Source organism: Trifolium pratense, linkage group LG2, assembly GCF_020283565.1.
Source record: "Trifolium pratense cultivar HEN17-A07 linkage group LG2, ARS_RC_1.1, whole genome shotgun sequence".
In the NCBI taxonomy this organism is placed as follows: Eukaryota; Viridiplantae; Streptophyta; class Magnoliopsida; order Fabales; family Fabaceae; genus Trifolium; species Trifolium pratense.
The window spans coordinates 50468854-50482774 of NC_060060.1; the positions used below are offsets into that span (position 1 = coordinate 50468854).

The following is a 13921-nucleotide window of genomic DNA, read 5'->3' on the forward strand; positions in this document are numbered from 1 at the left end:
ATAATAATGCAATGTTCTACGTAGAATATGACTTCTTTAGATTGAGTAATCTATTTTCAATAATCAATTGGAAATTGAGTCCTCTCTTAAACTTTAACATTTTCCTGACACTAATTTGATTCATTGAAGTCTCCATACAAGGTTGTCTAAATGCCATGTTATACATTGACTAAAGATTTATGTTTTAAAATTATTTACCATGTTATCCATAATAAGATAATGAATTTTTTCCTTTGTATAATATTACAAGAGCATAGACCTTAAAAATTGGTCTAATTTCATCTTGTACAATATATACATGAATGGAAAAATAAACAAAAAATTACCTACATGAATTAATGGAAAGATTGACAAAAATTCCTATACTTTTTCTATTTACACAAAAGAATAAAAGAACTTGACATCCTATACACTCATGACATAGGAATAAGTTGTATCAGTAAGTAAGCCATTTCTTGGAGACAGATTAACTTGTTCTAACTTTGTTCTCTTCCAAACTTCCAAAATTCTTGAATTTCCTTGTCTTAGGTGCAGACACACTCTCAATTTTAATCAAATTGGACTTCTTTGTAATTAAGTCTTCAACACTAGCCTCTTCTTCATCTTCCAAACCACTCATGTTCCCAGTTAAGTCCTCTTCAGATGAGTGGATTCCATCATTAACTGGAGCCATCTACATATATCCAATAGAATATGTTCTCACATCTTTTATGTTTTAAGCAAATACAAATTCTCAAACCACTAAAAGACAGGTACAATAAAGCTTTTGAATTTTATACCTTTACATTGGAAAGGTCCACATTGTTTTCCTCAAGAAATGAAACAAATTCTTTAAAATTCTCTTCGGTTGGACGATAATGACCACTGTGAGGCCAAACAGCCTGTCGAAGAAAAAAACCCGAAAAAATTAATTTTAACTAACCATAACATCAAATATTAGCCACCATAGTTTTAATCTGCGTTCGCAGCCACAATATAAAGTTTGCAGCATAACTGCGACGGTAATTAAAAACCATCTTAGCCACTAATGGCAAGAAAAGTAAAGCAAATGAGTAATAAATTTAGAAACCTACCTTTAAGACGCCATGTTCAACGACTAGTCTTCCAGCACAAGATGTGGCTCCTCCAGCTAAAAAGCTAGAATGTTGAAATGAACCTTTCTTCTTTTTACCAACATATAAATTCTTAGATGTGCTAAGAACAAAAATCCACTTGCCACGTGAACCTTCTTTTGTAGTGTTAAGTAGCTCTCTTGATTGCTTGTACAATAATCTTCCATCCTCCACAACAACTTCATAAGATTGTCTTTCCTTCTAAAAAAAGAAAATGAAAATAATGAGTACTATACTATAATTTTATTCAAAGATAGCCCAAAAGACGGAATTGGATTATGTGCAGTCACACTGCATGCAGTCAGGACATTTGAACCGTCCGAGATTTTAACCGTTTTAAATATAAAATTTAAGCTAAAAATCCGGACCGTCGGATCTTAATCAAACAATCCAGATATGACCGACTGCAGTGCAGTCACCTCTCTCTGACCGCACTGAATTCGGTTCCCAAAAGAAGAGAATGTTCACATAAATGGAGATGGAAACTTACAGGACCAAGATATTTGATACATTGTTGTTGAAGTTTAGTTCTAGGACACTTCTCAAGATTTATTTCCTTTCCTTCTCCTATATCTAGCCTACAATTTCAAAGAATAAGATTAATTTCATAACTTTGGCTATTTTAGAAGCATATTTTATATATGCATAATGAATAATATATTTTGCAAAGAGTATTACCAATAGAAAAAGGGTTCTCTGCTCTGAGACTTGAGCCATTTGTCATAATAGAAATGTAGATTATGTCCATATCGATGGCGCGGATCGATCTGTTTCACATAAAACAAAATCATTTCAGTAATTAATGATTGATGGATAACAAATAGTATATGATCAAAGATTAAGTGTTTGACTTACAGCTTCAAGCCAATGCAGCAAAGCAAGTTTCCTAGCTTTAACATTTTTTGATAAACCTTTACCAACTTTAGCAGCTCGAGTTCTAGCTCTAGACCAACGTGAAATCGCAGTTTCATGTTTCTCAATGTCAAAGAAAGATATCGAGCTGCGTTTTAATTCAGCAAAATCTAAAAGCTTCCACCTATATATGGTTAAAAAAGATCAAAATTAAAACACATGAAATTAAATTTGTGTACAATTAAGGACAAAAGTTCTAGTAAATATAATGTACCAGCTTTGTTCAATGAGAGTTGCATAATCTGCTAGCTTTCTTCGTGTGCGAAAACTCTTGTATACTTTCTGCAATTTAATTGCAGCCATGTGTTCAGGATCGTTCTCCTGAATCAACACTGTTGATTTACGGGACTGATCCTCCATGTCTTTGTTAACCACCGGCATTGTTTCTGTTATATCTTTTGTTTTGAAGCTCATACACCTTTGTATTGTCATCTTTGCAGAACCTACAGATTTTAGTATTTTTGGTTCTAAATCTTCTTCACCACAAGCAATGCTCAAAGATTTTGCAATAATTGAATCAAAATTATCTTCCACATGATTACATGTAGAAAATGGACATGACAAAGAAATCCCCATTTGATAACAAAATCAATGTATAGAAACTTGTGTATAGTCCAATGTCCTGAAAATTGCAAAAAGCATATCAGATTATGTATTTTTCATGTGTCTAATTCAATATAATTGATTTTGTTAAATTTTTTTACCTCTATAATTAAACACTAAATAGATAGATCATAGATGGAATGTCATCAAAATAATCTATTACTAGTATGGTTATTGAATTAAAATGAATAAATGAATGATCATAGAAACAAAGAGTAAAGTACCTGAAAGTTGAAGAAGACAGAAATGAGGTTGAAAATAAGTTATAAGAATGTTTATGTGATTTGAGGAAATTAAACTCAAGTAGTTGTGATTACATGATGAGATTACTCTGTCACTTAATTTATATTGGATGAAAGTGAAGAGAGAGAGAGTTGACAGAGAAAGACAACAATGTTCCTTCCTTTTTTCTCAACCATGAGGTGTTGACTTTTTGACTATAACAACATAACACCAAGTATTTAGGAGTAGGATTATTCTTTGTCTTTTTCTATTTTATTTTTGTAAAACACACAAATTCCACATACACACACCTTTTGTACGTATGTGATGACATAACCAACAAATTACAAATATTTTAAGTCGCGATTTTTCTTCTTATTTTTATAACTTAAATTTCTTCAAGTAATTCTATTTGAAGAAACACTCTTATATTTATTGGATATTAAATACGAATATTTCTTTCTGCATAATTTAAACTTTGATTTTCACTCCGTTGTAAAAGTCTAACCTCAGTTGATTTTAAGTTATATTTAGTTGAGGTTTTGGAACAAGATTAAGTATGATTATTGATGAACTATTTTGTCATTGCTTATGTCATGTCATCTAAGAAAATTATACTGTAGTAGTAAGCTCGTACCTCCGCGTAAGTAGTTACGTAGCTTAAGCTCCAAGCTTATTTATTACTTGGTCCAAGTTTAACAGTGACACACTTGATTGACTAAGATTAACCCCTCCAAATATAGTATACTGTTATATATGTTGTTAAGTTTCGTTAAGCGTATGCACCAAGACATATACCTGTGACTTTTTAAGCAGACTAATTTATAATTTTTTGCCACAATCAATATGTTTGCTATAGTGACTATTACAATTGTTGGTATTTCAAGGAGGAGTCGAGGTTTTGACATGTTATAAGTAAGAAGATTTTGAGTTAAGATGTCATGTTTAAAGTTGATAAATATTGCATAATAAATTGTCCATCCTAACATCCAAGTCTATTTTCGTCAGACTCCACAAATATAAAAATTAATCTTTTAAAATAATTTAAATTCACTTAAAAGATTAATCTCTCCTAATATTGGGACAAAAATTATTTCTCTTATATGCATGAGCTAAAGAAAATTGGGACAAAATCCCTGCACCCTTCCCGTTCTAATGCACTGGAAGACATTCTTGGAATCTATATATAGTATACTGACTTCCACCTTTGAGAAACTAACCCATTCGAATACTCCTCAAATTTTAGCAATAAATTAAGGCATCACAATCGCCAACACTTCTTGGCAAATCCTCCAATCCATAAATAAGGAAAGTAGAAACATGAATGTCAAAATGTGAAACTACACATCAGTTTGCTTAAAAGCATTAAGCGAAAGGTGTGACGAAAAATATTTAGGACCAAAAGTTGCTGAAAATACTTCTACGGTGCTTAAAAAAATGATTAATCATGCGATCAACTTAAAAAAATGGAATTGGAATCCTCTCCATTATCTCTCTATTAGATTATTACTATAGTTTTGAATAATTTTCAAATATATGTTAAATAATTGGACAAAAAAATGTCACGTTACTGCATTTAATTATATTTCCAAAACTTTAATAATAATAAAAAATGGGGAGTATATATAGTGACCAAAAAATGAATTTTGTTTAGGAGGGCACATGTTAAGGAAGCAAAAATAGAAATTATTAAATATTAATTTGTGCATTTTAACTTTTGAAGCATTTAATTTCTTGTATTATTAAATATTGAGTTTCTATATTAGGATATCTTAACATGTACTTTAGGGAACAAGACCCTTTTGTTTATACTTGTAGCATTAAAGAAAATCAAGATGACAAGATCCTCTCCATTTTATCTCACTGTTTATAAGTAGTAATACTAATAGTATTAAATAAAGAATAGTAGTGAACGACAAAATAAAATAAAATAAAGAGTAGTAGTACCACTACGGTAGTGGCACTACCACTCTACCGGTAGATAGCATCACTCAACTTAGACCATGTACAATGGTCATGTTGAAGATATGTTTCAACTGCACAAACCAGTTCAATGGAAGTAGTGTTGAAAATGACATGGAAGGGAGAGATGAAAAAACTCAACAGAGTTGAAACTGATAAAGGGGGACACGCGGCAGGCGTTTTGTGGTCTGTAGGAGGCGCGTGTACCACACGCGCTAAGGGTGAGAGTGAGGCAGTGCAAAACGCGGAGAGAGAGAGAGAGAGTGTGTGTTATTCAGCCATGTGGCTGGCTGTGATTGGTTGGTTGGATTTTTATCCATTTAATACTTTGAACTCAATTATTTCGTTGCAAATTAATTTTTTATTTTTTTATTTTTTCACCAAAATTCATGATTTTTTTTTGTCTATAAATAGAGACTTGGTTCATTTGATTTGGACACTGGAAAAAAATCGATTTTTTCACTATATTAATATTATTATTATCTTTCTATTAGTGTTAATCTTGAAGTATTAGTCTTTTTTTTTGTGAAATGGATCCCAATAATCATTTCAACGGCCAAAATTCTTCTAATTATCCCAACAATTATCAAAATTCCAACAATTTTCAAAATCCAAATCAATTTTCCAACCAACATCCTCAAAACATACCTAATTTTGGTTTTGCACCAAATTTCAATCAGTCACCCTCTGTTCCAAACTTTCATAAATTTTATTTTAATTTAATTTTAATCGATAATTGTAATTTTATGTAATCATAAAAACAAAAATCTACTATATAAGAAAAGAAGATACTAATGAAATTCCCAATTTGCCCCTTATTCATTTTTGACGTATAAATTAATTTTTTATAATTTTACGGGTTATAATAGATCATATATTAATACAGGGACCTAATTATTTTGTTGATTTTTACGAGACCTATGTTTTTTATTAATATATTAATAAGGTTGTCAATTCTTTCATAATTTCTACATGACATATATTTATACTCATATGTTAATACAATGACCTAATGTTTTGTGTAATGTTTGTGGGACCTATGTTTTTTACTCATATTAATAAGCTTGCATGTTCTTTTATAATATATGCGGAACCTATATTTATAATTAGTCTCAAATTCTGATTTACGGATCTATTTATACTAGGTAAAAAAAAAAAAATCATTTCTAGGCGACCAAGCTTTTTTGGGGTGTCTAGTATTTAGCTAGCATCTTCTACTATAAATATAAGAAAATAAGATGATACCAAAAACCTGATGTTGCCCTCTAGGTACTTTTTTTGTTTTTGTTTTTTTTACTTCTTCAAATAAGGGCAATCTTGGTATTAATTGATGAAAGTTCTCTTATCCATTCTGGCCCCACCTTTTGGCACATTGACCTCATTGCCCTTCACTTATTAAACTAAGGCATTTTTGTTTCAAAGGTAAGACATTGGCCTTGAATGGTATTTCACAATTTTGCTTCACATTGCCCAACCAAATTTTGAACTACTCTCTATGTTGTCACTTCCTTGACATCTATCACTCAACTTCCAACATCTCCTTTCATCTCCTTTCATCTCCCTCCAAAACGAAGAATTTGTGAAAAGAGAGTGTGAGAGATCAAAGTTGAACATCATCTTTCAACCGAAGATTTGTTGAACATTTGTTGCTATGGATCAGATAAAAAAGGTTATGTTGTCTTCATATCACTTCAAATTTTACTTTGTTTGATGAATGATGCTAAAAAATGTTTGTTTTCGTGTATTTTTTTTTTCTTTTTCTTTTTAGAAATCAAAGCTTGGATCTACTACATTGGAGGTTGAAAAAAAGGTAGAAAAAATCCACACTTACATGAACATACAGATTCTTCAAAATTTTTTTATTTTTTCACTTTTTGGTTGTGTATTGGAAGTATGGAAGATGGTCCTAGGATTTTGGTTATAAACATTAATCATACATGTGTGTAAGAACTTCAAGTTTTAGTTTATATGGTTTTTTTTTTCACTTTTGGTTGTGTATTTGAAGTATCAAATATGATGATACAATTTTGGTTTTATACATGAACAATACATGTGGGAATGAACACAAAGTTTATGTTTTTATGGTGTTTTTTTCAGTTATGGTGTTTTTTGTTATTGATGGATAATTTTCGCAAGTGAACGAATTATCACGTAGTAATAAAAATATCGATCCACAGGGATTGTGTGATTAAACTAGTCGAATAGTGCTCATAAACATTATGCAAGAAATACACATAAATTGGGGGTATGTTGAGTGATGAATTGTTAGAAAACGTGCTTTGATATAATGGAAAAGCGAGGTAGAATCATCGGAATCGCCTAGTCTATAGCTAAACCACATGCAATCTACTATATCATAGGAATCTACTCAAGTGTTCACAACTAGATCGACAAATTAGTGAATCGCAATCTCTTGTCAAAATCCACTCTATTCGTTGTCGATACTCCCCCGATCTCTCGGGTGGAAGCTACCTACAACGAATGATATTAACGCGCGTCAATCGTTCGCTACACTCTATGTCTCAATCTCTCGACCGGAAACACTCGAGCGCTCAATGCAATTCAGTTCAGAAATTAAATCAATACTCTCGCACGTGACTTAACTCGAAATCATTACAACACTAATGAAGGATTATAAAGCATTAGGCATCGAATTGCATTAAATCAACACTATGAACAGAGTAGATCCTTACACATATAGCAGATTACAACTGATCCATCTACATCCTAGACTATCCTAGATCCTACCTCCAAAGAAGCTTAGCTCCTCATCTCCCTTCGTTCGCGTCCTAGCTCCAATGTCATGGCTTGTGAATCCATGCTATCGATGTGCTTGGAGCTCTCCTCTGGAGTCTTGAATCCCAATCTTGAAGTTTCCAAACCCAGAATGTAGATCAAATTTGCAGAATTTTCCAACCCGAAAACAGAATTATGCAGAAACCATATATACTGAACGCAACCACGCCGCGCGCCAGATCTATCACGCCGCGCGTGGTTGCAGATCCATCAACTACGCCGCGCGTGATAACGGTATCACGCGGCGCGTGATCAAGTCAGAGAGCAATCTTCTTTTTGAACAAGGCTTCACGCCGCGCGTGGTCAGGTATCACGCCGCGCGTGATCAGAGTGAAAATCTTGGCTCCCTGTGAGCTCCATCACGCGGCGCGTGATGGGCTACGCCCCCAGCGTAGTGAAAAACATCCATTTCCTGCAATTTTTCCTGTTTTCTTGCAAAACAAGTAATCAAGCTTATGGTTAGATTTCTCTTATATTTATTGCTAAAAACCTACTAAAATGCATCCAATGTTGCTAAAATAGGCCTGGATTAGAGAGTGTGACGATTCGTCATCACAACCCCAAACTTAAACCTTTTGCTTGTCCTCAAGGAAACAACTTTTACCTCAAGCTTTTGTGTCAAGACCTTGGCATTTTCCTTAAATTCACTCGAATCATACATACGTGAGAATCACCTGATGATCAATGATCCACCTGCAAACAATGCTCAATTGCACAATCGTTCTCGCAAGACATTTTCAAGTAGTTCACACTTTTCGACCAAGGCTCTATGATTTCATCACACTACTCACATGCACTCTTCAGTTTTGGTAATTCACTCAAATCAACACATCAATGCAAGTCAACAATAATTTTGCAAGTAGTCTAAGAATTCATTCGGTTCACTTTGTGCACACACATTAGAGGTCTTTTAGGGTTATAACGTGGCTTGGCTAGGGTGGATGGTGACATTTTGGATAAGTAGTAGAAAAACTTGGAGTTAGATCCCCCTATTAGTCAAAGAACATTTTCATAAACCAACCCTTATTCTTTTGAAATATAGTGGACTAGAGAACTTTTTCAACTCATCAAACAAAGTTTTGCAATTCTTTTGAATTCAAGGCTATCACTTCTTTTCCATATTTTTTTGTTTTTGTTTCATATTCATTCATCGTGTTTGTTTTGTTTTTTTTTTTTTTCATTCTCTTCTTTTCTTTCTCTTCTTCTTTGCCTTGCAATTTTTGAAATTTTTCAATCAAAACTTTTATAAGTTCTCTAGTACCCTCACCCCAAACTTTATTTGTTGCTAATTCCAAAGAGCAACCCCAAACTTAGTGGTGAGCAATGCGCATCAAACACTAATTAGGTGCCTAACCTCCAAGAAAGTCATTCCTTTTTTTCTTTAAAATGTTCTTAAGGTTGTGCAAAATAACATATTATTTTTCAGCTCAAATTGGTTAAGCAAAGGATAATTATATGTAAGGGTGGATAGAAAGGCTCAAAGGTACCAAGGAACATGCCTCGTGTGTGCTACAAAAGTACCAATCAAATAAAAAGACGACAAGCAAAATCGAGAGACAATACATGAGTGGATATCACACATAGAAGAAAAAGGAGTGTTTGGCTCAATACCTCACGGTTGGGTCGAATCAAAGAACCGGTCAAAAAGTGTGCGTTCCCTTCCTTTGCCTCTTGATCACATGAGTGCAACAAGCTATTGCACTGCAGGTTTCACATATCACACACGGAGAAAATCAAGCAATTGATACTCAAGTAACAAGAAGGAACATGCCAAAGTATTGAATCAAACTCTAAAAGTAAAAACCATTCCACAATCAAACATGACAAAGTTCAAATTCACGGTTAAAATAGTACAATCCAGCCAAATCCAAGCAACATCAAATTATTATTACAAACCAACAAAAGTAAAGTAGTAGAAGGTAAAAGTAAAGATAGAGTAGTAGAGTAGTAGCAGCAGCAGAGATCATAACCAAAGACGTCAAACGGTGTCATCCGGCTGGCCAGTGAAATAGTTTGTGAACGGGCTATTCAAGTTCAGATTCAGCCCATCCACATCCAGCATCTCCCTCTCCATAGCGGCTGCCTCATCCTGCTCAACCCGGCGTCGCCTCTCGATCTCAGCCAACTCAGAAGTTCTCAAACCAGAATTGTAAGCTTGCCTGGCCTGGAATGATGTCAGCTCCCTCGCCTGATGTGCCCCCCAATCGGCATCATCCGGATACAAAGTCCCAAAAGTAGGAGGAGGGAAAGTAGACCGGTAAGTCATCGCCTCGGTGTACATGGAAGAGGCGGTATCAAAGTAGAGATTCGGCAGCCCGGAGTATTGAGAAATCTCCATCTGATGCAACATAGAAGCAAGCTGATTCATATCATGAGAGTAACGAGGAGGGTCCTGAGCTGGTATATCGTGATTCTCATGTACCGGATCCCCCTGTTGATCCGGATGATTACCCTCTTCAAACCGATTAATCTCTTCTTCTTCCCTCAAAGCTTCCTCCCTTGCAGCATTCCCCTCACCTCGGGGCACAATAGGACCTCTCTCAAATCTCTTCTCAAAGTATGATAAAGATAGTGGACGGACGGGATGTAAGTCACCTTCTTGCACATTCATTGGGACATTGCTTGCTCTACACAAAGCAGCAATTAAGTTGCAATGCCCCAAAGTAAAAGTCGGATTATTATTATTTGCCATTTCATATAAATCCTGTTGTAACCAAAGACCAAGGTCGACATAACGACCATCAGCTAATAATCGAACAGCAGCAACATTATCAATCTGGATTTCAGAGTTATTACCAACCACTCTAACATTCTTAAGCCAAAATTCACCCCAAGCACGGTGAATAGGGTTAAAACTCGTCAAACTCAACCTAGTAGGAAGGGAAGAGGCTGAGTGTGACAGCCATCTAGCTCCAGGCCTACAAACAATCGCCTTTAACTCTTCTCTCACCGCAAGGCCACCATTAGAAATTCGTTCCTTCTCGGATACCAACTCACAAGCACCTCTCACACGACAACCCAATAATGTATTAATGTGAGCTGCGGAATAGTACACTCTTATTCCCCTAACTGTCGAATAGAACTCCGGAACCGACGACTGGTCAGGCAAATAAGCGTTTGCGAGAAACTCCCTTACCCACATCTGATTACCCGGATTAGCTTCATCTTTAATCATCAACTTATTAAACTTCCCCCATTTTCTAGACTTAATCTCATTTCCTAACTCAGCAACACCCTTCAACAAGTCCTCTCCAAAACCTTTTTCTTGATTAATAGTAAAGGTTTGGATTTTTGTGTACCTTTTTTCATGAACTGTACTGATGAAGTGGGGGTGGACCTGTGGTTGAGTCACATTGCTCCGGCGAGGAGGAGATGCTTCCGCGGACCGAGAAGATTGGCCCTTGCTTGCACTCATCTTTGTTCTTGCTTTCTTTGGTGGCTCTTGTGTTGGATTAGCATCACTCTTCTTCTTTCCCTTTCCGGTTAGCCGTGTCAACATGGTGATAGTAGGGAGGTTGAAATGGGTCAATTTGGGAAAGTGGTGCAATGAGGAATTTGGAGTGAATTTGAAATGATTGAAATGGGTTGTATGTGAATGTGAAGGAATGAGATGATTGGAAGTGATTAGAGATGAAATTGGAGAGGTTTGGGAGATGAAAATGGGTTAACAATGGAGTTTTCCGTGTGAGAGGGCGTGTGGATTGATGATGGGATTGATGGATTGGTTGGGAAGATGAAGAAATTCAAATTTTACACGCTTTCCTGTGTAACCACGCCGCGCGTGACCCCTGCTACGCCGCGCGTAGTACCAATTGTAACGGTCAAGAACTTCTTTCAAACAGGCCACGCCGCGCGTAATCACCATCACGCGGCGCGTAAGCACTAGTCAGAGAGTCCATAATTCTCAAGGTTTCACGCAGCGCGTGATGCATCCCCACGCCGCGCGTAGTAGATTCTGAAAAACCCCTTCCTCTGTGTTGAAGGATCACGCCGCGCGTGATTGTACTGCGCCCCTGGCTTAGTAGAGCTCTGTTCTGCCCTGTTTTGCTTCCGTCCTTGCTTCTGCTGCATACCTACCTACATACTTCAAAAACAAAACAAACTAAATCATTAGAACCCGTTGGGTTGCCTCCCAACCAGCGCTTGTTTAACGTCCCGACGCTTGACGTTCCATGCCCCTAGGGGCTAAGGAAAGGTAGTGCCATCATATGGCAAGTAGTGTGCATTCCAAGGTAACTTAAGAGCATCTTTAACAATATGATCATAAACCTGGATTTTAAAACATTGTGGGTCTCCATCATCACACTCCATCTTATCAAAGACATTGAATGTGACCTGCTGATCATCGGTCCTTAGCATGAGCTCACCCATTTCCACATCGATCAACGCTCGGCTAGTTGCTAGAAAGGGTCTACCAAGGAGCAAGGGCTCCCAATCCCGAGTTTCTTCTATGTCTAAAACCACAAAATCTGCGGGAAAAACAAACCCAGCAACCTTAACCAGTACATCATGGAGAATCCCTTCCGGATGCACAATCGATCTATCCGCCAAAGAGAGACTCATCTTTGTCGGCTTTGCTACCGCTCCCGGTATTTTCTTCATCATTGATAACGACATCAAATTTATGCTAGCACCCAAATCACATAAAGCCTTTCCAATAGTGAGATTTCCAATAGAGCATGGAATTGTAAAGCTCCCCGGATCTTTCTTTTTCTGAGGTAACTTCCGTTGAATGAGGGCGCTGCATTCTTCCGTCATACTTACCATTTCATCATCTAACGGTTTTCTTTTCTTTGTGAGCAGTTCCTTCAAAAACTTTGCATAACTCGGCATTTGCTCCAATGCCTCAACCAATGGTATAGCCATCTCAAGCTTGTTCAACACCTTCATGAACTTCTTGAACTCCTTCTCTTGCTCTTGATTCTTAACTTTCTTTCTCCTAGGAAAAGGCATCCTAGCATATGGCGATTCATCAACTCCCTTACCTTTCTCAACCTTCTTACTCTCTTTTTCTTTTATCTCCCTCTGTTTTTCAACTCCTTCTTCCTCATCCTCACTAATCTCAACTTCCTTAGACATAATTTCATTTTCCACTTCTCCCTCATGTCTCTCATTTTCAACTACAACCTCTTGCTTATTTTCAATCTCTTCCTCAATGACCTTCTTTTTCAAAGGCTTCTCCACAGCTGGCCTTTCCGGTATCTCTCTACTCCTCAACGTGATTCCATTGCAAGTTTCATTTTTCAGATTATCATGAGTGTTTCCACCGAAACCTCCTTGATTTTGCAACATAGAAAACTGTCTTGACAGCTGACCCATTTGCACCTCAAGATTCTTTATAGAAGCTTCATGATTCTTGTTAGAGGTTGCTTGACTCGATTTCATCGCTTCAAAGTTGCTTTGGGTCATGAGCATGAACTGATTTAGAGTCTCTTCCATCCTTGATGGAGGCCTTTGCTGCTGTTGCGGTGCACCTTGACCTTGCATATCGTTCCCCCACCCGGAACCGTTGTTATTGTTGTTGTACGGCTTCCGGAAATTGGCTAAGTAGCGAGCCTCCTCTGAACCCTCCGGGAAGCATCCGCCATTTGGGTGGTCCTGCAAACAAAAATCACAGCGCACATTGTCAATTTTACCTATTGGAGAAGATTGAACTTGTGGATTGGACAGCAGCTTCATCATTGCTTCCATTTGGCTAGTCATGAGCTTTTGTTGTGCCAATAGTGCTGTTTGAGTATCCAATTCCAACACTCCGCCTTTCTTCTTGGCTCCTCTATCATTAGTAGCTCTATACTCGTTTTGAGCCATGCTTTCCACCAATTCTCTTGCTTCAGTTTCGTCACGGTTCTTCAACGAACCACCGGCTGATGCGTCAAGTATCATTCGCGTTTGAGCCCTCAAACCTTGGGTAAACATTTGCATCTGATTGTGGCCATCGAAACCGTGATTCGGACACCTCTTAAGACAAACTTTGAACCGCTCCCAAGCATCATACAACGTTTCCCCATCCGCTTGCTCGAAGTTGCTAATTTCAGCCCTTCTTTCTAGAAACTTGTGAATGGGAAAGTAACGATCTAAGAACTTCCGCTCCAGCTGTCTCCAAGTCTCAATCGTTCCGGCGGGTATCGTGTCCAACCAATCTTTAGCACGGCCGGTGAGAGAATGCTTGAATAACCTCAGTCTTTTGTCTGATTCGCTCACCCCCGGTGGATCGGTATAGTCGCAGGCTTCATAGAAGTGAGACAAGTGTAAGTTCGGGCATTGAGCTTCCGATCCTGAATAAGGATTCTCTTTTAGGGCGGAGAGGACCGTGT

The 13921-nt window shown here is 36.9% G+C and overlaps 1 protein-coding gene across 1 annotated transcript; it reads right to left on the minus strand.

Moving 5' to 3' along the window:
• Window positions 1-91: 91 nt before the first annotated feature.
• Window positions 92-3006, minus strand: LOC123908756 (IQ domain-containing protein IQM2-like). The gene is made up of 8 exons (XM_045959476.1): window positions 2852-3006; window positions 2239-2646; window positions 1968-2148; window positions 1791-1879; window positions 1603-1690; window positions 1074-1313; window positions 780-881; window positions 92-673 (listed from the first exon to the last, which is right to left on the minus strand). The coding sequence occupies exons 2-8, from the start codon at window positions 2598-2600 to the stop codon at window positions 467-469; spliced, it is 1269 nt and encodes a 422-aa protein (XP_045815432.1). The 5' UTR covers window positions 2601-2646; window positions 2852-3006; the 3' UTR covers window positions 92-466.
• Between the last annotated feature and the right edge of the window lie 10915 nt (window positions 3007-13921).

What these genes read in the sequence shown, in the direction of transcription:
- LOC123908756 (XM_045959476.1), bottom strand. Translation starts at nt 2,600, where the DNA reads ATGGGGATTTCTTTGTCATGTCCATTTTCTACATGTAATCATGTGGAA. An exon ending in AGAGAACCCTTTTTCTATTG is followed by an intron (nt 1,691 to 1,790) that starts GTAATACTCTTT and finishes TTGAAATTGTAG; the next exon opens with GCTAGATATAGGAGAAGGAA. An exon ending in GTATCAAATATCTTGGTCCT is followed by an intron (nt 1,314 to 1,602) that starts GTAAGTTTCCAT and finishes TTCTTTTTTTAG; the next exon opens with AAGGAAAGACAATCTTATGA.